Source organism: Bos indicus, chromosome 14 (assembly GCF_029378745.1).
Source record: "Bos indicus isolate NIAB-ARS_2022 breed Sahiwal x Tharparkar chromosome 14, NIAB-ARS_B.indTharparkar_mat_pri_1.0, whole genome shotgun sequence".
NCBI lineage: Eukaryota > Metazoa > Chordata > Mammalia > Artiodactyla > Bovidae > Bos > Bos indicus.
The window spans coordinates 37,237,973-37,263,348 of NC_091773.1; the positions used below are offsets into that span (position 1 = coordinate 37,237,973).

A 25,376-nucleotide genomic window follows, 5' to 3' on the forward strand; every position below is an offset into this window, starting at 1 on the left:
AAGATTTGTAAGCAAGAAGCAAAAATGTACTGGCATTTCTGCTGTGTCATAAAATAATGTGTGTAATTCCTCTTTCGCTATCTGATACATAACAAGGCAGTCAATAAATGTCAGTTTCATTTCCTTGTTTACTCATGTATCTTCTAATACCCCTGGCATGTCAGAGTATTTTTTTTCAGTGTGCAGATATCTTTACAGGCAGCATTCCACATACTGCTCTCTTTTTCTCAAGAGTTGTCCTGGATGAGAAGAGAACAATACATTTGAAATTTTAGATGCTGTCATTCATGAAAAAAAAAAACAAAACTTCAGCTGTAGCTGAATGCTGAAGAGAGGAAAATAGACCATTTCAACATGACTTAGAAAAAAATAGGTATATATATATATATATATATATACACATCAGTCTGACATGATGTAGTACATGATGGGTACTACAATTAATCTTCTGTTACTAAGTAAAAAATCACATCATTGCCAACCATTTCTAGCAAAAAGAAATGAAATTCACCTTTAGATGAAAAATAATTTCCTTTTCTTCAACTTGATTGAAGAAATAACTGCTTATTGCTTTTCAAATAATTTCAAATAGAATTCTTGAACTCTCTTGCAATACAAACAAAAAAGGCTACAGATATTTCTAGTTGGGGATGACACATAATGACAACTATTTTTTCTGCACATCAGTGGCTCATTTCAGATCCACATCAAAGTCACTGTGTTAGGACAGCTCTTCTAAGTATTACTCTTTCTTTGAAGTGTGTCTTATTGTGTATATGCTGGTGTATCAAGGCTCAAGAGCATGTCTGCCCTGATTACACTGCGCAGTGATTCAGGGTGGAGTTAGTCCTGAATAGTTTGTGGTAGTACTGGACTATTTTGCTTCCCTGGAGGCTCTGTGGTAAAGAAGCCGCCTGCCAAGGCATGAGATGCAGGTTCAGTCCCTGGATCGGGAAGATCCCCTGGAGAAGAAAACGGCAACCCACTCCAGTATTCTAGCCTGGGAAATCCCACGGACCAGAGGAGCCTGGCAGGCTACAGTCCATGGGGTACAGAGAGTCAGACACGACTTGGCGACTAAACAACAAATGGACTATTTTATTTAAGAATTGATCGATTCTTAACTGTTATTCATCACACTATGTTTTTATAGGCATCAGGATTTCTTTCTTCAAATGTAATATTTTTCTCTAAATATTTGGAAATTTCAGCCAAGTGAGCTGATATGTAATTCTAATGCTTTTTATGAACTATAGTTATGTGAAACGTATTGACAGTTTGTATGCCCTTGAGGTTTTGACCAAGTATATCAAACTCTGAAGAAACCAGACAACAGGTCAGTTTGCAGATAACAGGCTGCCCATTTGAAGAACAAACCTGAGTTTTAGCGTCACCACAGGAAGACCAAAGACTTCAGGAGAATTCTTCCAATTTCTCCAAGGTCTTTGGAAAGTTGAGGCTAAATCCAAGAGGGCTTTGTAGGAAGTGACCATAAATCAGCAAAATCTCTTGACCCCATGCCAAACCCATAAATGTATTTTGCTCATTGTACTCAGTAATTTCTCATCACTTTATATACATTGTTTAACAGTGTAGGTGAAAATTTGGGCTCAGAAGTGACACGGTAAGTTATGTTTCGAGGACAAATTAGAAATGGGGGAAAACATTTCTAAGTGGAGGAGTATATGCCCATGCATGATTTCTTTCTCCATATTTTCCTATTAGAAGTCTACAAAATTTTACTTATACTGGTTTTTGAAAAATGGACCCCTTACTCCAAAAAAACTAGCCGCAAACAGCCTGATTATAAATCAAAAAAACTCTGATTATAAACACATGGATTACAAAAAGTGAGGTATAGGGAAAATAAGAAAAAAGAGAAAGAACAAACACTTATTCTCGAGTTGGGTAAGCCCCACTCCCCATGTCCCATCTCAGTGTAAACTGTACTAAGACCAAACTGTTGAAATATGTTATGTCATTCATGCCTTTAAGAGAAGCCCATAATCATAAAGAAACCTGCTGTAATCATACTAAACTTCAAAAAAGAAGACATATTAGTTGAAAGGTATTATGTTTGAATTGTACTTGAAAAGAAAGTTTTTAATTAAATAGATACTTCTGAGCCTTCTACTGACATTCTCATCTTGCTAAAAATCGCACCAACATCTAAAACTCACAATAATGAAAAGGCACCCCGTCCAGTAAAACATTCCCTGATTTTTATAAAATTAATTAAATATGGTTTAACTAAGATACTAAGTACTTTCTTTACACTCTTTATATGAAAAAGACAAATCTAGTTTTTTATATTTCACTCTGGAGGTTTTAAAAACAATACTGCTCACTGGATGATAATCACAAGGAAGGGTACAGACTAAAGGATTAAAATTAAACCCATCTAGAAAGGATAATTTACTAAAATAATTCATTTTAATTTCCAGTCTAATTTTTCTAATGACTCAATTAAACAATGAAATTGCTTACAGTTAATTATACAGAGAGATTTCTAATATAATTAGTATGGGAAAACATATTTATGATGCAAAAACTCAGAATAATGTAAATTATAACACAACGAAACAAAATTTACTTCAGCTCAAAAATTGATGAGCATTTCAAAAATGTCTTCTCCATAATAATTTTCTTTAAAAAGCTGAATGATTTTGAAACATTTTGGCATTATAATGAGAGAGTATCAAGTACACACCAAGGAACCCTAGACACTAAGGTATACCTGTATTTCAAATGAATTTTCATGAAATGCATAGAAGTTAAAGAAGCATACTAACTGGGCTGGACAAAGCTTGAGGTTCACAGAACTGCTGATATAAAGTTTTTTTTTCCTAAAAAGTAATAAGTCAATAACATTCAAGTTCTAAAAGAAAATTAAAAAAAAATACTAAATAAAACTTCAAAAAATAAATATTCATTTATGATAGAAATCCAAAAGCTTGCATCTAAAATGTGATTAAAAACTTTAGGTTAGCCCAAGCAAGGATAAAAGAATTATTGAGAATATGCAAGTGTTCAGTCATCTTCTGACCTGCGGAGCCAGCTTTATTAATAATAACTTTAATTGTATAATAATTTTAATTATTTTATAGACTTAAGGGAAAGGATGTGCTTAATACTTGCATTCTGGTGAGCAAATAAGCTTTTTGTCACTCAAATTTCAGTTAAAGAGTGGGTAATGAAAAAAAATTTAAAGTTAAAACAACATAGTTTTCAGTACACTAATATATTTTTTACTTTTAATACAATATAGCTGTCACATACAATGGCTCTGGTAGGCTTAAATCAAATGTCAATGGGCACAGAAGGCCAGAGAAGAGTTTATACAATATTCAATAAGCAATAATATCTATTCAGTGTACAATAACAAAATTTTAAAAGTACTAACCTTGAGACACAGAGAAAGAATTTATTGTTTTTAAGTTCCAGAAATAAAAATAACACAATAGCATGGAATCCGTAACAAGCTGGCCCTATCATTTCTAAACTATGGTCCAATTAAAACATTTAAGAAATAGAAACAATCCTACATGTTTTTCTAGCAGGTAAATACACCTGAGAAAGTTACCTATAAAGAAATAGGCTTTAAAACTCTTAACCACAAAGACTCTTCTACTGTGACATTATGAGGATGTGCTGGGCACCTGTCAGGGCATGGAGCCATTTCCCACAGTCTGTTCACTGCACAGCTGCAGGTTGCAGCTTGTCAGCAACACAGTATTTCTTATCAACATCAAGCTCGTTTGACCAAAGAAGCACAGTAATGTTTCAAACCATCTGCTTATATTCATTAGTATGTAAAAATCACCAAACACAATTTGGAAATGTTTACTAACTTGCCCATAAATAAGAGTGTAATATCTCAGCATAAACTTTAAAAGAAAAAAAAAAGGGTCTGAGTAGTCAGCCCAAATATAGGAGTAACAGATTCTACATTTTGACTAAAGCAAAACTATTTTAAAATTACAGTTGCTGTCACTGCCAAGAATTAACAAATAAATACAAATTTAAAAATTTAAGTAGTTCTTCTGGCAGCTAAATGAACATCTACCACAGTAACTTCTCCAAGCAAAAAACTCAATTCAGAGCTTGAATCAATTTGTGCTTTGTTTCTATAAAAATCCAAATGTAGTATTACTTTTGGACATTTTTAGACAACTAGATTTGTAAATAAACAGTGAATTCCTTTCCATCACAGTTTATTTCTAGTTCATCCATGCACATTATAGATAGAACTAACTGCTTAGTTCTTTTTCTGCAGGACTTTAACTGTGTGAATGAAGGTCCTTTTAAACAGTGAGTTATTATTCTTAAGGTAAACCACAAAACAAACCCTAAAATTTTAATTTTTAAATTAAATGATTAAAATTTCAGATGACAGAGCCAAAAACTGGTAACAGCTTTTTAGATTTCATATTAATAATCTAATTAAAAACACTAACCACTACCTGGCAAGAGATTGGAAAGAATCAGGTTTCTGTGAAGGGAAATAAACAAACAAAAAAAAACATGCAAAAATTCCACCCCCTCAACCACATGATCTTCTCTCATATCTAAATTTGAAAAAAATGTATAAATACATGATCATTTTAGACAATACAGACCTTCTAGAGCATTTCTAAAGGAAATTACAGTTTTTGGTCTTAGGGAGTAAGACTAAGATGGAAAGGGGTGTGAAAATTGTCAACTCTGCGGGGACAGTCTGTTCTTTCTACACACAGGCATGCTGCTGTTCATCCAGTCAAGTGGTTACAGTTCAGTACAGGATTTTCAAGGCAACTAAGATGTCAAAACACAAGTATTTCCTCTTCCTAGAGTTAACAATTCTTTTAAAAGATCTACCCACAGAGGATTATTGTGGTTTGTTTTTTTCCAAAAGGGAACAATGACTAAATGGGGGAGGGGGAGAGTTTCCAGCCCCAAATTCTTATACACAACAAGAGGCCTATAAGCTAGGTGTAGACTGCCCAGTGAAATAGAATTATTGGTACCATCTGAGGTAGGTGCTACCCTAGATGGTTCCAAACACAATCCAGTAAAACAATACATGTTTTTATGCCTCAAAGAGCTAGAAAGCATTTATTACTGTTCTAACACCATGGTTAATGAACTCCTAAGACAACAGGCTTCTAGGATTTTGTACCTTAGTGGCATCTCGGGATCATTACTAGCAACAGAATGCCAAGTTGAAAATTGCTATGACAGTAAAATCAGCATTAGAAAAACTCAACCTTACTGTAAACTGAGGGAGCACTTAGTGTTAAATACTAAGACCAAATGTATGAAGGCAGGATCTTTACTTGGGAGAACAGAGTGGAGGGAATAGATGCGCCCAATTGAGACCAATCAGAAGACAGAACAGAGGATGAAAAATGTCTTAAAAAAAAATAGAGGAGGAAGAAAGAATATGGAGGAGAGCCAGGCAGCAAAAAATAATTACTGGAGAGAATGAAAAATCTTTAAAATGAGGCATGTGCACATGGCTCGTTTTTCTGTCCTCCGTGTTCCTAATGATTTACAATGTAAGTGGCACAGAAGTCACGCTAGCAGGCAAGAATGAGCTTTCTGATGGAGAGAGATGGAGGACTAGGGGCTAATGAAGTGCTTTGTTTTCTTGGTTTTGCTTTTAATTCATACCTGAAAGCCTTGAATCCTTGCTAAATATTCCAGCTGTTTTGAAGGTTGTACTGGAGAACAAGGGGGAGTAGGAGAACTTCCTTTTAAACCTATGGCTTCAGCTGTAGAAGATGTTCCGTTCATAAGGAGTTCCCTGGCAATTGTAGCTGAACTACTCGATGTGGGAGATATACTGAAGAAAGAGCTCGAGGGTTGGTTCATATCTTTGGGTGACAAATAGCCTAGAGTCGTGCCAGAGATCACTTTGTGGCGGCTGGCTTCCATCTCTTGATAAACATCAGGAGACAAATGAAGAATTCCTTTTGGAGCTATAAGTAAAATAAAGGAACATTGTTATTACACTTAAAATAAGTGAAACAGAAACATGTTAGAGCATTAGTGACTCAAGGATTTCACATGAAACAAGGCAATGAAAAACACTGTTAAGCACCCGTCTTCCCCATACTTGCAAAGGCAATTGCAGTCCCCTCTTTGGAGGCGAAAAATGTACGTTTCAATATTCCTAAAAATCATTGGCTTAAAAAATCACAAAAGTGACTTCAAGGGGAAGCATATGTGGTGGAGAAGCTATGGAGGAAGATGGGTTACTGATGTGTAGAAGTGCACTGGGGGTAAGATTAGGAATGTGTACGGTCTTCAGCCTGCAATTTAATATTTTATGATTTCATAAAAGAGACACTAAATCCCTAACGTATGCAGCAGTTGAGACACAGAGGTAAAATGATGGCTGGGTCAGTCCAGATTATCTGAGCAAAAAAACTCATACATCCAATGGCCTGCTGGTATTCCTCTCTCCACAAAGATGTCCCACTGTCAACTCTACCTAATGAACATGTTAAAAACTGACAGAGCATCTTCTTCCCCCAAATTGTTTCCTATCTGGCTTATCTCATCATGACAGGGCTGCCCTGGCGGCTCAGTAGTAAAGAATTCGCCTGCCAATGCAGGCGATGTGGGTTTGATCCCTGGGTCAGGAAGACTCCCTGGAGAAAGAAATGGCAGCTCACTGCAGTATTCTTGCTTGGGAAAGCCCTTCAACAGAGGAGCTTCAGTCCATGGGGTGGGCTTCAGTCCATGGGGTCACAAAAGAGCTGGACACGACCTAGTGACTAAACAACATGATACCACAATCCATCTGCTCAGCTGCCCAACCTAGACTCCTGGCAACCAGCTTTGACTCACTCACCAACAAGTAGCCACTATGTGCAGTCTAGAATGTGCCCTGTCAGCTTATCAAGTGTATTAGCCCAAGTCAGGCCATATGCAGATTCTAACATCAAGAGGAGTGAGCCTGGGGCTGTGTCATCAGTTGGCAGAGTTGTAAACATATTTCCCTTGACTTCCATTTGTCTGAGAGATATTTCAAACCACATTTCACATGCTTGTTCTAACATCTTTGGGTCAGATATTAATGACTCTCAAATCATGACACCATATTCTAAAATTACTGATCAATCACCAGTTTTGGAGAATGTGCTCTGAGAAAGAAATCCTGCCACTCCCTTTCCCACCACTAACCTCCTGATTCAGGCCCTCAGTGTTTCTGACAGGGCTATTGCAACCATCACTAAAAGCTTCACACTGCTGCTCTCCCCGCTGTCCATTTCCCAAAGTGGGTCTATACCATAATCCCCAAATATAAGGGTTCCATGATAAATACATGGGGGAAATACTGCAAATTATATCACACACAAACATCCCTTTGGGAGGATTAAAAATGCATGTCAGCACAGTAAAAACTCTGAGAAATCCAGAAGAACAGAAATCCGTTTAACTTGGTTTAAGCCAGGATTTCCCAGATTCATATTATATCCAGGCTTCCCATGTAACATTAATAACAACACCCTAGGAAATGCTAAGGCTAGACATTCTCTCACTTTAAAATCTTTACTGGCTCTCCATCACTTACACATCAAATCAGAATCCCTCAGATGACAAATGAGGCCCTGAGTGCTCCGGCTCCTCCTTTCCTCCCCATCCTACTAAAATCTTCATGGAGACCCCATGTTCCACCCATGCAAATATAGTCACACCTCTCCCCATACTCTGGCTTGTTTGATCTCATCACATCCTTATTTCTATTGTTCAGTCTCTCTTTCTCTCTCTCACACACACCCACACCCACCCTCCCCCCCACCCCCCCCACACCCTCCCCCACACACCAGTTAGCCTCCTACTGTTAGGTTTTAGGCACCGTGCTAACCAATAGTGTCCTGACCTCAAGTCACCCTCAGTCTCTCAGATGAAAATGAAAGGGATAAATATCATGGTGTGGCAGGTACCTCTGCAGAGACGGGTTGGGGAGCAGTGGGAATGAGAAGGGAGAAGCACTGGGAGCTCAGGAAAGGCTTCCTAGAGATGGTACTGTCAGCACATCCCAAGGGACAAGGAGAACTGGGCCCAGGAGGGAGAGAACTGAAGGCAGGGGGAGGCACGAACAGACACAGGGATCAGCAGACCTGGGAACCTCTGCCCTGGAGCAAGAAGGGGGAAATGTGGACTGCAACAAGGAAAAGTGGAGGGCTGGAAGGGGCCAAGCTCCAGGGAACTTCACCCTGATGGTGTTATAACATAAAGTGAGTGAGTAAAAGTTGCCCAGTCATGTCCAACTCTTTGTGACCCCATGGACTATACAGTCCATGGAATTCTGCAGGCCAGAATACTGGAGTGGGTGGTTACCATTCATTGGATGGAACACAGGTCTCCAGCATCGCAGGCAGATTCTTTACCAGCTGAGCCACAAGGGAAGCCCAAAACATAAAGGGGTTGCTTTAAAAAATAATTTATATATGGCACTTCCCTGACATTCCTGTGGTTAGGACTCTACATTTCTACTGCAGGGGGCACAGGTTTGAAACTGCTTGGGGAACTAAGGTTCTACATGCCGCATGGCATGGCCAAATGAATAAATACATAAATTATACAGCATAAAATATCATCCTATTTTACAGATTTAAAGGACTTCCCTGTAGCTCAAATGGTAAAAAATCTGCCTGCAATGCAGGAGACGTGGGTTCAATCCCTGGTTAGGGAAGATCCTCTGGAGAAAGAAATGGCAATTCAGTCAGCATTCTTGCCTGGAGAATCCCATGGACAGAGGAGCCTGGCAGGCTACAGTCCATGGGGTCTCAAAAAGTTGGACACGACTGAGCAACTAACACACACATGTTTTATGGATTTAATTTATCTTTGTATTAGCTTTACATTCAGGAAAATTTTTAACAAAAAAATTAAAAAGAAAACATATGCGTTGGGGAAAAATTACAGATAAATCTCACTAGCCAGAGTAAACTACTTTTAACATTTTGCTTTAAACATATACTTTTAGTCTTTTTTCCTATACATTTTTTGTTAATTGAAAAAAGAAGTTAAAAGACAGAAATACAACATGATCCTTTTGTTATTTATAAAACTATGTACTTTCATTAATAACTTTAAGCTTAAAATTTCATTATATCAGTTGTTTCTTTAAACAGTTTCGTATTGCTGGACATCTAATTTATTTCCTTTTAAAAAAAAACAACACAGGGGGACACATTTTTTAAAATTACATCTTTATTCACATGAAAATTGATTTCCTTAACTCAGAAGCAGAACCGCTATTTCAAAGAAAATGCATTTTTTTTACACTAATAAATTGCTCTAAATTGGTACAAACGCTAGTAGTTGTGCCAATTTCACACCTCCATACAAATATGTGAAAGTTTCTCCTTCTTATTTCAGTAGTAGATATTATTATTAAAAAACCTTTGCCACTGCTGTTAGTATAGATAAGTGGCAAAGATTTTTAAAATAATAATATCTAATATAAAAATAGGGGGAAAAAGCTACTTTCAGCTTCACCCCATGATATCTGGGGAGGTGAGAGAGGTTGGAGATTTGAGGGCTTCCTTGGTAAGCCCTCAGATGGTAAGGATTCGTCTCTCATGCAGGAGACTCGGGTTCGATCCCTGGGTTCAGAAGATTCCCTGGAGAAGGGAATGGCAACTCACTCCAGTATTCTTGCCTGGAGAATTCCATGGACAGAAGAGCCTGGCGGGCTACAGTCTATGGGGTTGCAAAGAGTTGCACAGGACTGAGCGACTTCGCTTTCACTTTCATGTGTGACCAATGGTTTAATCAATCATGCCTACATAATGGAACTGCCCCAAACGCCCATAAACGAGGAGGTTTGAACAGTGTTTGAGTTTGGGTCGTGTCTCCCAGCTTTACTGGGACAGACGCTTCTGTGCTCCAGCTCCTTTTGAGCCCCACCCTGTGTACCTACCTCTTCCTCTGGCTTTCATTTTAAATCTTTTATAATAAACCCATGATAGTATCTTCCTGAGTTGTGTGAGCTGTTCTAGCAAGTCATCCAACTTGAGAAGACGGTTGTGGGAACCCCCTGAATTTACACCATTTCGGTCAGGAGTACAGATGGGAATATGGGGCTTGTGACTAGCAAAGTGGGGCATCTTGTGAGCCTGAGCCTTTAATCTGTGGGGTCTGCACTGATTCCAGGGAGCAAAGGAACCAAACTGTAGGACACCCTGTTAGTGTCCAGAAAGTTGGAGAACTGGTTGCTATGGAGGAAAAGAATCCCTACACAGTTAGTGTCAGAAATGCGGTAAAAACAGCCATATGTCAACTCTGATCAAACTAGACATGTATGTGCAGTTTCATGTTCAATTTTATCTCAACAAAAAACATTTGCCAATTTGATAAGTGAGATGACATATTACTTTTTCACTAGGTGTACCAACACCAGACACAATTCTTATTTAAAGGATAACTTAACGTATGACTCTAAATTCTACACTTAATTTAAGAAATCAAGAAGCTAAGAGCATTATTTCAGCAATGTTATTATATAGCAATAACGGGCTTGCCAATAGCAATATTATCAAGCAACAAAAATGCTCTCCCAGCACTCTGGAGAGGGATTACATCACAGCAGAAGAACTCATGTGGGGTACAGGCTCCCTTATTCCACTGTAAAGCCTGAATTGACTTCATGAATAAAGAAGATTCCTTTCTATGGAGATCAACTAATATAATAGTCACAGAGAGAGTAAAGATATGTGTAGATGTCTGCAGTCAACTACCGAATGATTTTCAATGTGAATATTAGTAACTGTTTGGATCAGTCACAATTCATTTAGGTTCTTTCTGTTGTAAATTTAAGTCACTTTTCAGTGGGGGTAAAGACCTAAAACAAGAATCAAAGAGTAATTTAAGGACTCTCTGGTGGTTCAGTGGTTAAGAATCCACCTGCCAATGAAGGGCACACAGGTTTGATCCCCGGTCCGGGAAGATCCCACATGCTATGGGGCAACTAAGCCTGTGCCCCACAAGTGCTGAAAGCCTGTGCACCTGGAGCCCATGCTCTGCAGCGACTCACTCAACTACAAAAAGTGTGCAGCAGTGGAGACTCAGCCGAGCTAAAAATAAATAAAAACAATAAAACGAGTAATTTAAAGTATACATATTTAAGGACTTTCCACTGTCTCCTGAAAAACCACCCATCTCAATTTATACTGCTATTAGCAATGTGTGACTAAACCTGCTTTCTTACACATCTGTCAAAACAGGCTTTAGTTATTCTAAATAATTACTATTACTCTACAACATTTTGTTGTTCTATTAATTTACATTTTTTTGATTACTGCACAGATAAACTTTCTCTCATGTGACCCCCTTAGGCCCATGCCTTCTTTCTTGTTGGCTCTGAACTCAGTTTTGCTCATGGACTTGGAAAAGAATTCCCCTGCTCAGCCTTGTAACGTCTGTTCTTTTCACCCTCTATTTGAAGATGTTCTGAACCGTTCTTCCATCATCTACCTTTTGTCCCTGATGTGGCCTTTAATATTCCCATCTTGGTGTTGTCAATCTGTAACCACTGTACACAGCTGCACTGCAGAGACAACACGGGCACTATTCTAGCACTTTACACGCATATGTCGTTTAATCCACACAACCACCACATGAAACGGATTTTTATTTCTCTAGATTATAGATGAAAACACTGAAGCACAGAAAAGTCAGGAAACACAGCTTAAGGGTATGGGTAATGTTTAGCAATGCTAGATTTTAACTCCAGGTGGTCTATCACTCGAGTCTGGACACATTACATTAAATGACTTCCTAAAAGAACAAGTAGAGGGAAAAAAGTGAAAAGTCCAGCCAGTTCTAAACACCCAGGTTTAATCCAGGAAGTGAACTCCACATGTGAAGTTTACCCAGACTGGCTCCACAGTTGATCCATGCCACCATGGCTGTTCTTAGATGTTCCAGAGATAGCCTCACCAAAATCTTCCCTAAATTATATGACGTCATACAGGATTTTAAAAGCCCCAACGTGCCAGGGACAGTGACATCCTACAAATGAGGAATGCCAGGCCATGGTGCCCTTTCTATTTGTTTTCCCCACTAGGTTTATGCTTCTCTCAAATGGGTGTGTAAACCCTCTAGCCTCCCACAGCGTTTTCCCAGTGCTCCAGTTCTTACTGGAAGGGCTGAAGAGGACATTCTGAATTGAGATCTCTTAAAAGGTCTTATCATATGTATAGATCAGCAAACTTAGCAGAACCTTGCCTTTTGATGTTCACTAACATCGTAACTCTTTGAGAGGCTGAAGAACATAAATGAGTAGTAACTGGTACTAGGGGTATCAGAACAACAGGGCAAACCAAAGGAGTAAGAAAGATAACGTCACTTCACTGGTACAAGCGGTTAATGTTAGTCTATAAAAATGAGTTTCTATGCACATCCATTGAATGAATGCATTGTGTGTGCTTCATCACTAAGTCACATCCTACTTTTTGTGACCCCGTGGAATGTAGCCCGCCAGGTTCCTCTGTCCGTGGGATTTCCCAGGTAAGAATAATGGAGGGGGTTGCCATTTCTTTCTCCAGGGAATCTTCCAGGGATTGAACAAGCATCTCCTGCATTGGAAGGCAGGTTCTTTACTACTGAGCCATGGAATGAGTACCTAGCTATCGCTTAATAAAATGAACTTGTCACTTTTTATACCAAAGCTTCAAAAGAAAAATCTTACTGTATGTTTCCATAAATCAGCTTGAATCTTGCCACAATACTGCTGGACTAAATGTTTTATTTATAAATACTCAAGTACCCAACAATATTCATCTACTTCTGTCTCAGTGAGATTTTTCATAGCAAAAAAAGAGCAGAAACAGTGATGACGGGTTCTTCTGATTGAGATTTACGACATGTGGGTAGATGTATGACTGTTTCAATGCAGATACTATCAAGGATGACTCACCAAATGTTAAGAAGAAAGTCAATTGTTTGTATATGGTTTGAAAGCTGAGGACTTAGAATTATACTCCTCCTCTGATCAGACAGAACATTTTGTTTAGTACTGATACTATCTCAGAAGACAGAGTCTTGCTTCCTAATAGGCATCAATTATCTTAAACCACAACCTAGTTTTGAGGTTTGCCAATTTAGAACTGGATATCTGAAAAGTTACTTGGTTGTTACTGGAAAAAATAGACTCTTAATGAGGAGTTTCATTTTAACATTTCTTGTTCAAAGTTTCAAGTGACAGCCAGGAAGATATAAACACATTCTGTGACTGGTCTTCCTGATGGTGAAAGTGAAATCCGCCTCTCATAGCATTTGCTGTAAAGTCCACCTCTCCTGGCATTTGCTGCTCAGTGAATTTCCCTAGGGTGTCCTGATGGTGGCAAAATCTCATCATCATTCCAATGTTGAATAAACCTTATTTTTAAGGTATCAAAAAATTATCATTAAAAAATTCTTAAAACTTGGAAAAATAAACTGCTGGTTCAAAACAGGAAATGTGAGAAAAGGATGAGCAGGAACAGCAAGATTTATCAGTTTGACAGTGATTTTAAAAATCATTTATATGAAAACTCACAAAAATCCAAGTAAGGTCTATAGTCTAGGTCACTGTATCATTCCTGTGTCAATCTTCTCATTTTGATAAAGTGCTATGATTTTATAAGATGTCGCCACAGGGAGAAGCTGGGTGATGGGTACACACTGTACCATTTTTACAGCTTTAAAAAGCTTTAAAAACCCATCTACATGAAAGCACTGTTAGGCTGCTCTGGGCATTTCCAGGACAGAGGACCTAGAACAAGGCTGTGCGGAGACCTCAAGGTGGAGAGAACCTTGACAGCTCCAGCTTCGGCCACTGCCTTGCCTAATGTGCAGCCCTGGCTCCCTGGGCTCTGGCTGCTTGAACTCTGGTTCCATGATAATAAGGAAGAACATGATGGGAGTGTGGACCTCGTGGTTGGCTTTCTGTTCTTTAGCAGGGAAGCACCATGCCACCAAAGGACAAGTGGGGAGCCTAGGCTCTGAACCTCACCAAGGCTTCGTTGGTGGTTCACTGTAAAGAATCAGGCAGTAATGCAGGAGATCCAGTTTCAATTCCTGGATCAGGAAGATCCCCTGGAGAAGAGAATGGCCACCCATTCCAGTGTTCTTGGCTGGAGAATTCCATGGACAGATCCATGGTCAATTTTGGAGCTTTCCTGGTGGCTCAGATGGTAAAGAATCTGCCTGTAATGCAGGAGACCTGGGTTCAATCCCTGGGTTGAGAAGATCCCCTGGAGAAGAAAATGGCAACCCACTCCAGTATTCTTGCCTGGAGATTCCCATTGACAGAGGAGCATGGGGTCACAAACAATTGGATACTGAGCGACTAACATACATGCGTACTCACATTAGCTGTAATGAGGTTCCCCTGGACCCTGTGGTAGTGCTGCACACAGCCTAGAAGAGAGCTGGGACTTTGATACTGCTTCTTGATATCAACGCAGACCACAGGGAGACTGGACTTCTACTCCCAGCCAGCAATAATGAGTAGTGTCATAAGAGAAAGAGTGGGAAGTCAGGACATTAATCATCACCTAGAGGATAAAGAGCTTATCCTCTCTGTGATATCAGTGAAGATCATGTAAGGACCAGAATTCCTACTCCACCCAGCAATAACAAGGAATCTACCACCTTGGACACCAATGGAGGCAGAACGGGGAAACTGAAGTAGAATTCTGAAAAGTGATCAAGTAACCCACAAGGAGTGAGTAAAGGAAAGCAAAAGAATAGAAAAAGTAAATAAGATGGCAGACTTAAGTCCTAAACACATAATTACATTAAATGTAAATGATCTAAATATATCAATTAACAGGAAACTAGCAAAGTAGATTAAAAACATGACCCAACTACATGCTGCCTAAAAGAAATTCACTCCAAATATACTGATATAGGCAAGCTAAGAGTAAAGGATGAGGAGATAAGATGTATATCTTATAAATATTAATCAAAAGAAAGCAAGACATTCTATTTCTAAATAATGACATATGGAGGTCTATGGACCCACCCCAACAAACAACCATAAGTTATGAATATTAATTATAAAATACTTTTAAGTCTCTGGAAATTATTCTAAGGGCATATAACAAATAAAACATCCTCCCATGTAATAAAAAATTTGGCTGGACTTTGTCCCCCGTTCCCGGGAGACAGCTTCTAAGTCCTTAGAATTCTGTGAGTGACACAAGTGTCTTCTTTATTCATGGTGCACCCCTCGGACATGTCAGGATTTATGCCAACAAGATAACTCAGAATGGGGGATGGCTATGTCAGAAAGATCAATCATGTGTGTAGAGGGTTGAAGCTTTGAGTCACGTGGCATCAACTGAACCTCTATGACCAATGATTCAATCAGTTACACCTGTGATATTAAATCCCCACAAAAACTGCACAACTCTGGAAACTGAGTGAACCCCCACCTGGCAATACTCTGTGCATATTACACATCACTGAGTTAGGGAGCAACATGTTCCTGACTTCATGGGAAAGGACATCAGAAAAAGTACACTGGAAGATTTGTGTCCGGGACTCTTCAGATCTTACCCTATGTGTCTCTTCTTTTAGCTGGTTCTGATTTGAATCACTTTTGCTGTAACAATATTGTAATCATAAATATAAGACTTCCCTGAATTCTGTGATTCATTCTAGTAAATTATCTTATCTGAAGGGTAGTGCTTTTCAAACTATGGTATCGAAAGACTCTTGAGAGTCCCTTGGACAGCAAGGAGATCCTAAAGGAAATCAACCCTGAATAGTCATTACAAGGACTGATGCTAAAGCTGAAGCTCCAATACTTTTGCCACCAGATAAGAATAGCCAACTCACTTGAAAAGACTCTGATGCTGGGAAAGATTGAGGGCAGAAGAAGAGGGCAATAAGGATGAGATGGTTGGATGGCATCACCAACTTGATGGACATGAGTTTGAGCAAGCTCTGGGAGATGGTGATGGACAGGGAAGCCTGGCATGCTGCAGTCCACGGGGTCGCAGAGAGTCAGACATGACTGAGGGACTGAATTGAAAGGGCAGTGGGAAGCCCTGACTTTATAGTCAGTTGGTCAGAAGTGAGGGTGGCCCTGGAAATCCTCCCAATAGTGGCTGGTGTCTTTTTTTTGTAATTAATTTTTGGCCTCCCCGGGTCTTTGTTGCTGTGAGTGAGCTTTCTCTAGTTGCAGAGAGCTGGGGTTACTTTCTTGCTGCAGTGCACAAGCTTCTCATTGCAGTGGCTTCTCATTTTGGAACACGGGCTCCAGGTGTGTGGGTTTCAGTAGTTGCAGCATACAGGCTCTAGAGTGCGGGCTCAGGATTTGTGGGATACGGACTTAATTGCTCCACAGCATGTGGGATCTTCCTGGACCAGGGATTGAACCTGTGTCCCTTATGTTGACAGGAGAATTCTTAACTACTGGACCACCAGGGAAGCCCTGGTTGGTGTCTTTTGAAGTGAAGCAGTGTTGTAGAAGACTATGCCCTTAACCTGTGATACCTAGCCTAGCTCCAGGGTTTGTATCATTAGTCATTGCACCTTTATTCAGGGAAATGTAATAAATCTCAGAATAAAAGGCTCTGGTACTTGAGCTATGACTCATTCCTTCCACCACCTGCAGCTACAAAGATGGGGCTCTTTTTCTCCTCAACCACCTGTAAGTAATATGGTAACTCACTAGAAGGGCAGGTCACCAGAATTTCTCATTTCCCCCAGCTCCGAGCTGCAGAAGTTAAATTTCTCACGTATACAGCCAAAAAAGTCAGGCAGTCCCTTTTTACACCCAGCCACCACTCACACAGTGAAAGCTGAGAGCACCTGAGAACTGACTGCTCTCTCCTCAGCTTGCTCATGGGATGGAAGTTCACGTCAGAAAAGGCAAACCAACAATACCAGAGACTACCACCCCTGACCAACACTCTGCTCACAGAGCAGCAGTGTCAACTCAAAGAAGTGGGCCACTGTCCCCATTCCTACTCCAGAACAGTAGCTCAGAAATTCTGAGGTAGTCCATAAGAACAGAGTTCTGAAGTTTTCCCAAAAGAACTGACTTTATTTTAAATAGAAGATAGGAAAATTCAAGCCTAGGGGCAGTCAGTCATGCATAACTCTTTGCTGGCCCATGGACTGGAGCCCTCTAGGCTCCCCTGTTCATGGGATTTGCCAGGCAAAGATACTGGAGTGGGTTGCCATTTCCTCTTCCAGAGGTTGTTCCTGATCCACAGATTGAACCCAGGTCTCATGTCTCCTGCATTGGCAGGTGGGTTCTTTACTACTAGCACCACCTAGGAAGCTCTACTGGAGGTTTTGGTAGTAAGTAATTCACAGCCAATGAGCTCTAGCAGTGAGCTCCAACATAAACCAGCTAATTTCCCAGAAAGAACCAGGGAAAGAGCTAGGAAAAGCGCCTCTAGGGACTGAACAAATCTGAAATACTGGTTTCAAAAACTATCCTGAAAAGGGACTCAAACTTGATTGTATCCGAATGAGAGCAATTTATGGTTTTATGCCAATAACCAGCAGTACTTCCCAGGTGGGACCAATGGTAAAGAACCTGCCTGCCAATGCAGGTTCCATCCCTAGGTAGGGAAGATCCCCTGGAGAAGGGCATGGCAACCAGCTACATTATTCCTGTCTGGAGAATCTCATGGACAAAGGAGCCTGGTGGGCTACAGTCCATAGGCTCACACAGTCAGACATGACTGAACTGACTTAGAACGCAGGCACGCAATCAGTGGAATCAAACAGCTGAGTGTCGTGTCACAAAACAGGCAAAACGTTTATCACATTAGAGTGAGAAAGAGTAAAAGAGAGCCCTACTAAATCTGTCATTCCATGTGACTATGAGCATGCTAAAGATGCTCCCTCCTGAGAGGTGACATCAGAGGCTTCATTCTACAAGAGAAATAAACTTCATAAAAATAGTCCAGCTTTTCTTCTGAAATCAGGAACATGGCAAGAATTCCCCATTTTTGACACTTCTATTCAACAAATACTGGAAGTGCTAATCAAAGCAGTTAGGCAAGAAAAAAAAACACACAAATTGGAAAAGAAGTAAAATTATCTCTATTTGCAGATTTCTTACATGTAGAAAACATGAAAGATTCCACAAAAAAAAAACCTGCTTAGAACTAATATATGAATTCCAGCAAAGTAGCAATACATGAAATCTATAGACAAAAATCAGTTGTTTTTTCCATACACGAAAGATAAACAATCTAAATAGGAAATTACAAAAATAATTATATTTACAAAGGCATCAAAAAGAATAAAATATTTAGGAATTCTCTTAACCAAAAAAGTAAAACTTTCATACTGAAAATTATAAAATACTGCTAAAAGAAATTAAAGAACACACAAATGAAGAGATCCTGTGTTCATGGATAGTGAAATATGTTAATAATACTATTAAAATGTTCATATTACCATAACAATTTCTAGATTCAATGTCATTCCTATCTAAATCATAGAGGCATTTTTTATAGAAATTAAAAAAAAAATCCTAAAATTCATATACAAGTATAAAAGACCTTGAATAGCCAAATCAATCTTGAGAAAGGAGAAAAAAGCCGGAAGCATCACACTTACTGATTTCAGAATATATCAGAAAGCTGTAGTAATTAAAACACAAGGATAAAAGCATAAATACTGACATACAGACCAACGGAACAGGTTAGAGAGCCTAGAAATGACATGCTTTATGGTCAAGTGATCTTCAACAATGGTGCCAAGACTACACAATGAAGAAAGAACAGTTTTCTTTAACAAATGGGCAACAGGATATCCACATACAAATGAAGGGAACTGGATCCTCAATCTTACACCAAACACAAAAATCACCTCAGAATAGGTTAAGGACTTAAGATCCCAAACTGTAAAATTCTCACAAGAAAACATAGGGCAAAGGTTTTACAACATGGGTCTAGGCAATGATTTCTTAGGTGTGATACCAAAAGCACAGCACCCCCAACCCCACCAAAAAAAAAGCAAAAATAGACCAGGTGGAACAATGGCAAACTAAAATGCTTCTACACAGAAAAGGAAACAATGAACAGTGTGAAAAAGCAATTTACAGAATGACAGGAAATATCTGCACACCAACTATTTTATAATCAGTTAATATCCAAGATATATAAGGAACTTCTATAATTTAACAGCAAGAAAACTAATCTGGTTAAAAATGTACCAAGAAAGGACTTAAATAGACATTTCTTCAAAGAACACATATGAATGGTCAATAGATATGAAAAGATGCTCAACATCACTGATGATCAGAGAAATAAATGCAAAGGCAAAGCCATAATGTAGTATTGCTTCACACCTGGTAGGACGGCCATTATTTTAACAAAAATGAAATAAGTGCTGACAAAGATGTGGAAGAAACTGGAGCCCTTGTGCACTGCTGGTGGAAATATAAAATGGTATAGCCACTATGGCCGGCGCTACCTCAAAGAGTTACAAAAAGAACTATCGCATGAAATAGCAATCTCACTTCTGGGTATTTACCCAAAAGAACCTGATAACAAGTTCTTAAAGAGATATCTGCACTCTAGTGTTCACTGCAGCATAATTCACAAAATTCAGGAAATGGAAACAATCTAAATGCCCATCGATGGTTGAATGGATAAAGGAAGTGTGATTTATACACACCATGGAATATTACTTAATCACAAAAAAGAATGAAATCCTATCATATGCAACAACATGAATGAACCTTGAGGAGATGACGCTAAGTGATATAAGCCAGTCATAGAAGGACAAAACTAGTTGATTTCACATAGAAGAGGTATATAAAGCAGTCAAACTCATAGAAACACGAAGCACGATGATAGAGGGGACATGGGGACCTGCTGTTCATTGAGTACAGAGTTTCAGTCAGACAAGGTGAAAAAGTTCTGGGGATCTGCTGTACAACACTGTGCTTACAGTTAACAATACTGTATTGTACACTTAAAACTATTAAGAGGAAAGAGCTCATGTTATTTTTATCACAATAAAAAATAGTGAAACTTATAGTAAATATCCTACATTCCAACAATGAAAAAGTATAATTTGAAATTAAAAACACAATACCATTTATTTTAGCACTGCCCCAAAATGAGATATTTAGGTATAAATTTAACAAAATATGTACAGATCTATATGAAGAAAACTCTGATGAACAAAATCATGAAAAACTAAATAAATGAAGAGATATTCCATGTTCATGGATAAAAAGACTCAATATTGTCAAGATGTCAGTTCTTCCTAACTGAACCTATAGATTCAACATAATCGCAACCAAAATCCCAGCAAGTTGTTTTATGGATATCAACAAACCGATTCCAAAGTTTATATGGAGAGGCAAAAAACCCTGTAAAAGGCAACACGATACTGAAAGTGAAGAATAAAGTTGGAAGATTGATGCTACCTGACTTCAAGACTGACTACAAAGCTATGGTAATCAAGATAATGTGGTATGGGTGAAAGAACAGACAAATATACGATGGAACAGAAGAGAGAGCCCAGAAATGGACACCCATAAATACAGCCAATTGATCTTTGATAAAGGAGCAAAGGCATACAATGGAACAAAGGCAGCCTCTTCAACAAATGATGCTGGGATAACTGGACATGCACACGTAAAAAAAGTAATCTAGACACAGACCTTATACCCGTCACAAAACCCATAGTAATAAACGTAGAATTCAAACTATGAAGCTCCTAAAAGATAACACAGGAAAATATCTAGATGACCTTGGGTATGGTGATGCCTTTTCAGATATAACACCACAGATCCATGAAAAAAATAACCGATAAGCTGGACTTTCTTAAAATTAAAATTTCTGCTCCACAAAAGGCATTATCAAGAGAATTAGAAGAGAAGTTACAGACTAGGAGAAAATACTTGCAAGAGATACATTTAATAAAAGTCTATTATCTAAAAATATTTTATGAGAGGCTCTTAAAACTGAAAAATAAGATATCAATCCATTTTAAAAATGAGCCAAAAACCTTGACACCTCACCAAAGAAGATACAAAGATGGCCAATAACCATATGAAAAGATGTTTCACATCATATGTCATCAGGGAAATGCAAACAAAAACAAACAGATATCACTACATAACTATTTGAATGGCTAAAATCTGAAACTCTGACATGACCACCAAGTGTTTGTCAGAACATGGAGTTAAAGGACTCTAACTCATTGCTGACAGGAATGCAAAATGGTACAGCCACTCTGGAAATTCATTTGACGGTTGCTCACAAAACTAAACATACTCTTACTAGCATATGTTTCCTGGTATTTAATCAAAAAAGTTAAAAACTTATGTCCACATAAAAATCTGCACACAGATGTTTATAACAGCTTTATTCATAATTGCCAAAACTTAGAAGCAAGCAAGATGTCTCTCAGTAGGTGAATAAACTGTGATACACTTTTCAGAGCTAAAAAGAAATGAGTTATCAGTCGTGAAAAGACACTGAGGACCCCTGAATGCGTATCACTATGGGAAACAAGTCAATATAAAAAGGTTACAGGTCTGTGATCCCAACTACATGATATTCTGGAAAAGACGAAACTACGGAGACAGAACATGGCTGCCAGGGGTGATGTGAGGTTAGGAGAGCCACAAAGACAAAAGGGAAGATTTTGAGAACAGTCAAAATATTATGTATGATACTGTAATGACAGATATACATTAGTACACATTTGTCTAGACCTATAAAATGTTTAGTACCAAGAGTGAACCCTAAGGCTCACTATGAGCTTTGAGTGACCATGATATGCCAATGCAGGTTCATCATTTGTTTAAAAAAAGGTACCATCTGTTGAGCTATGTTGTTAATGAGAAAATTTATGCATATATGATGATGGAAGGTATATGAGACATCTCTATATCTCTTTCTCAATTCTTCTGTAAATCTAAAACTGCTCTAAAAAAACTAAAATGCTTTTAAGTAACAACAACAAAAAAATATTAGCACAGAATGTAACAAAGGAAAGATGATACAGTTCAGTGGTAAACATACTTGAATGAAGCCCAGCTATCAGAGGTCAAGTTACAAATTGCCTCTTTACCTTGTTTCCTTCATCTGTAAAATGAATTATACTAAGGGAACTTGAAAATCTCTTTCAGCTCTAAAAGTTTATGAATCATCTTAACACAAACCAGAAAGCTTGGAATAAAACAATATGCTTGAATAACATCACCCCAAAAGCCTGTTGAGTGTTTTTAAAAATGGACTATTACTAAAGTTTTTAGGTCTTAAGAAAAGTCATATAAGGCAGATGGTGGTTTCACTGGTAAAACAAACACTGCACGTGCTTTCTCAGCCGTTTAGTGTTTTTACATGATCCACCCAAATATCAAACTGGTATCTGAAACAATAGTTTGGACATCTTCCACATTATGAAACATCCTATAAAACATCCTTTCAAGAAAATGCGTATTTAATTTTAGTGGAATTTCTTTAAGAAAACATTATTCAATTTTCCCTTAATTATCAGCAAGTGATATATCTAAGAAATAAATACGTTGTCAAGTAGCAAACGCAGATCTTAGAATCAGAAGACACGAGTTCAAGTTTTCACTATCTCTAACTAACTGAGTATCCTCAGGCAAGTTATAAAATCACCTGCAACCTCAATTTTCCTGTTTATAAAGTATAAGAGCTGGATGTTCTCCAATCTTTTCAGTCTTAGGACTTCTGTTGTCTTTTTGTTCTATGAATACCACGATTCAAGGATCTGTCTTTCAGACAGACTGCATTTCTTTAGTAACAATAAATGATCTTTCTGTTTCTTCCACCAAAGACTGCCAATGTGAGATTCAGAACAGCTTGATATATGAACTCAGATATACACTGTTCTAACCCAAAGCAAAGCAGTCTACTAAGAATGAATGCATTATTTCTACTAGGTTGTTGAAATACCAATAATGATACCTATTATATGTAAGAGTCTGGCAACACCATGCTGAGAACTATAAGTCTAGATGATATCTAAGACCATTAATACAGTGGGAAGAAAAGTGAAACACTGCTTTTTTTTCATTTATACGAATATTAAACACTGACAATGTCAGGTACTATGCTATATTATTTTATTTTAAAATTATAAAAGCAATTGATTTTTTTGTTCAAATTACACTTTCCACTTTTTAAGTTTTCTTTCCTTTTCTTATGGGCAGAAGAGGAATAGTTAACCCTGTTTATCTTACAGACTGAGTAGCTTCTCAAAAAGCAGTTTCAACTTTTTTTTTTTTTTTTTTAGCAGTTTCAACTTTTAAAAACTTCATTAAAATCAGCAATAATACCAAAACCAGTACATGCATGCATGCTCAGTCACTTCAGTTGTGTCGAACTCTTTGCCACTCTATGGACTGTAGCCCGCCAGGCTCCTCTGTCCATGGGATTTTCTGAGCAAAAATACTGGAGTGGGTTGCCATTTCCTACTCAGGGGAACTTCCTGACCCGGGGATCAAACCCAGGTCTCCTGCATCTCCTGCACTGCAGGCAGATTCTTTACCACTGAGCCACTGGAGAAGCCCCAAAATACTACAATGTAGTCTATAAATACCTTCTGAAGGAATGAATGAATGTTACACCCATTACACAAAGAGGTTTTAGGGAGACATCACCGCTGCCTTTCCAGACCCTAACTGCCTTCAACCATACAGTCCCCTGCCGCCTCTTTCAGTGCTCTTAATTGATAACGTGACTAGCCACACTCCTCTCATTTCTTATCAAGGGGATTTTTATCTTTTCAATTATTTATACTCCATGTAGTATGTGCAGAAAAGAACATAGACCAAACATACCTTCATTCACATATGTTTTAAACAAAGTTTAAGTTTGCTGCTGCTAAGTTGCTCCAGTCGTGTCCGACTCTGTGCGACCCCAGAGACGGCAGCCCACCAGGCTCCCCCGTCCCTGGGACTCTCCAGGCAAGAACACTGGAGTGGGTTGCCATTTCCTTCTCCAATGCATGAAAGTGAAAAGTGAAAGTGAAGTCGCTCAGTCGTGTCCGACTCTTCGTGACCCCATGGACTGCAGCCTACCAGGCTGTTCCGTCCATGGGATTTTCCAGGCAAGAGTAATGGAGTTAAGTTTACTCATATTAAAATAATGATTAAAACTGGTGCATAGATAAATGAGGGCTTTCCAGGAGGTTCAGTGGTAAAGAATCTGCCTGCCAATGCAGAAGATACGAGTTTGTCCCTGGGTTGGGAAGATCCTCTGGAGAAAGAAATGGCAACCCACTCCAGTATTCTTGGACTATGGGTTCTTGGACTCCAGTATTCAGGATATGCCTGGACTATCCCACAGGCAGAGGAGCCTGGCTGACTATATAGTTAATGGGGTCGCAAAGAGTCGGCCACAACTGAGAACATGCACATACACCATGGTCAAATGAACAGAAGACAACAGAAAGTGCAGAATAAAACCACATACACACAAGAATCTTAGTATACAATAGTCATGTCAATGCAACGGGGATGAAAGCTGAATCCATACTTTTAGCATAAATCCCAGAGGTATCAAAGATTTAAGGACAAAAAAGAGAGAAAAAAAAAAAACTACAGAATTTCCAGAAGGCAATTAAAGAATTTTTTATAATCTCAGAATGGAGCAGGCATTATTAACTATGCTAAGATTACAAATGCTATAAAAGATCATAAAATAAAGGCCATTCAAATACATTAAAAAGAAAACCAAAATTTAAAAGAAAATTCCACCATAAATAAAGAGACCAAGAAAAATATTGGCAATTCATATCATAAAGGCACACACACATGCTCTTTTCAAGTAAGGGGGAAAAAAAGACCAACAAACTAATTTTAAAATGAGCAACAGATATAACCATATCACTGACATAAACTAGTTTAGAAACAAAAAAAAGTGTCGAAATGGCTCATAAATGTACAAAAGATATACTCAATCCTACTCTCAATGGGAGAAATGCAAAATAAAACTACGCTGAATAACATAGTTCAGCTATCAGATTGGCAAGTATCCAGAAGTTTGAGAGCACATGCTTACTGAAGCTGTGGGGAAACAGGAAATCCCATACACTGCTGGTAGGAATGTAAACAGGGAAATCTCTATTGAGCATAATCTGGCGATGTTTATCAAAATTATAAGTGCATGTATTCTTTGACTTACTATTTCCACTTGTGAGAATTTATCCAAAACACTAGCAAACATGTAAATGGATGTGGGTATGAGGTTTTATGCAACAGGATTATTTATGATATAAAAATACAGTGAAGTGAAAGTCACTCAATCGTGTACAACTCTTTGCGACCCAATGGACTATACAGTGGGCTTCCCTGGTAGCTCAGACAGTAAATCACTGCAGATGGTGATTGCAGCCATGAAATTAAAAGACGCTTACTCCCTGGA

General features: G+C 38.5%; 1 protein-coding gene across 9 annotated transcripts in view; it reads right to left on the minus strand.

The window, feature by feature from the left end:
- Positions 1-25,376, minus strand: part of STAU2 (staufen double-stranded RNA binding protein 2) — a 307,659-nt gene that overhangs the window by 131,528 nt on the left and 150,755 nt on the right. For all 9 annotated transcript variants that reach the window (XM_070802706.1, XM_070802704.1, XM_070802701.1 and 6 more), the window contains one exon: positions 5,653-5,960. In XM_070802706.1, the coding sequence (XP_070658807.1) occupies positions 5,653-5,960 (308 nt within the window). The remainder of the gene's footprint in view (positions 1-5,652; positions 5,961-25,376) is intronic.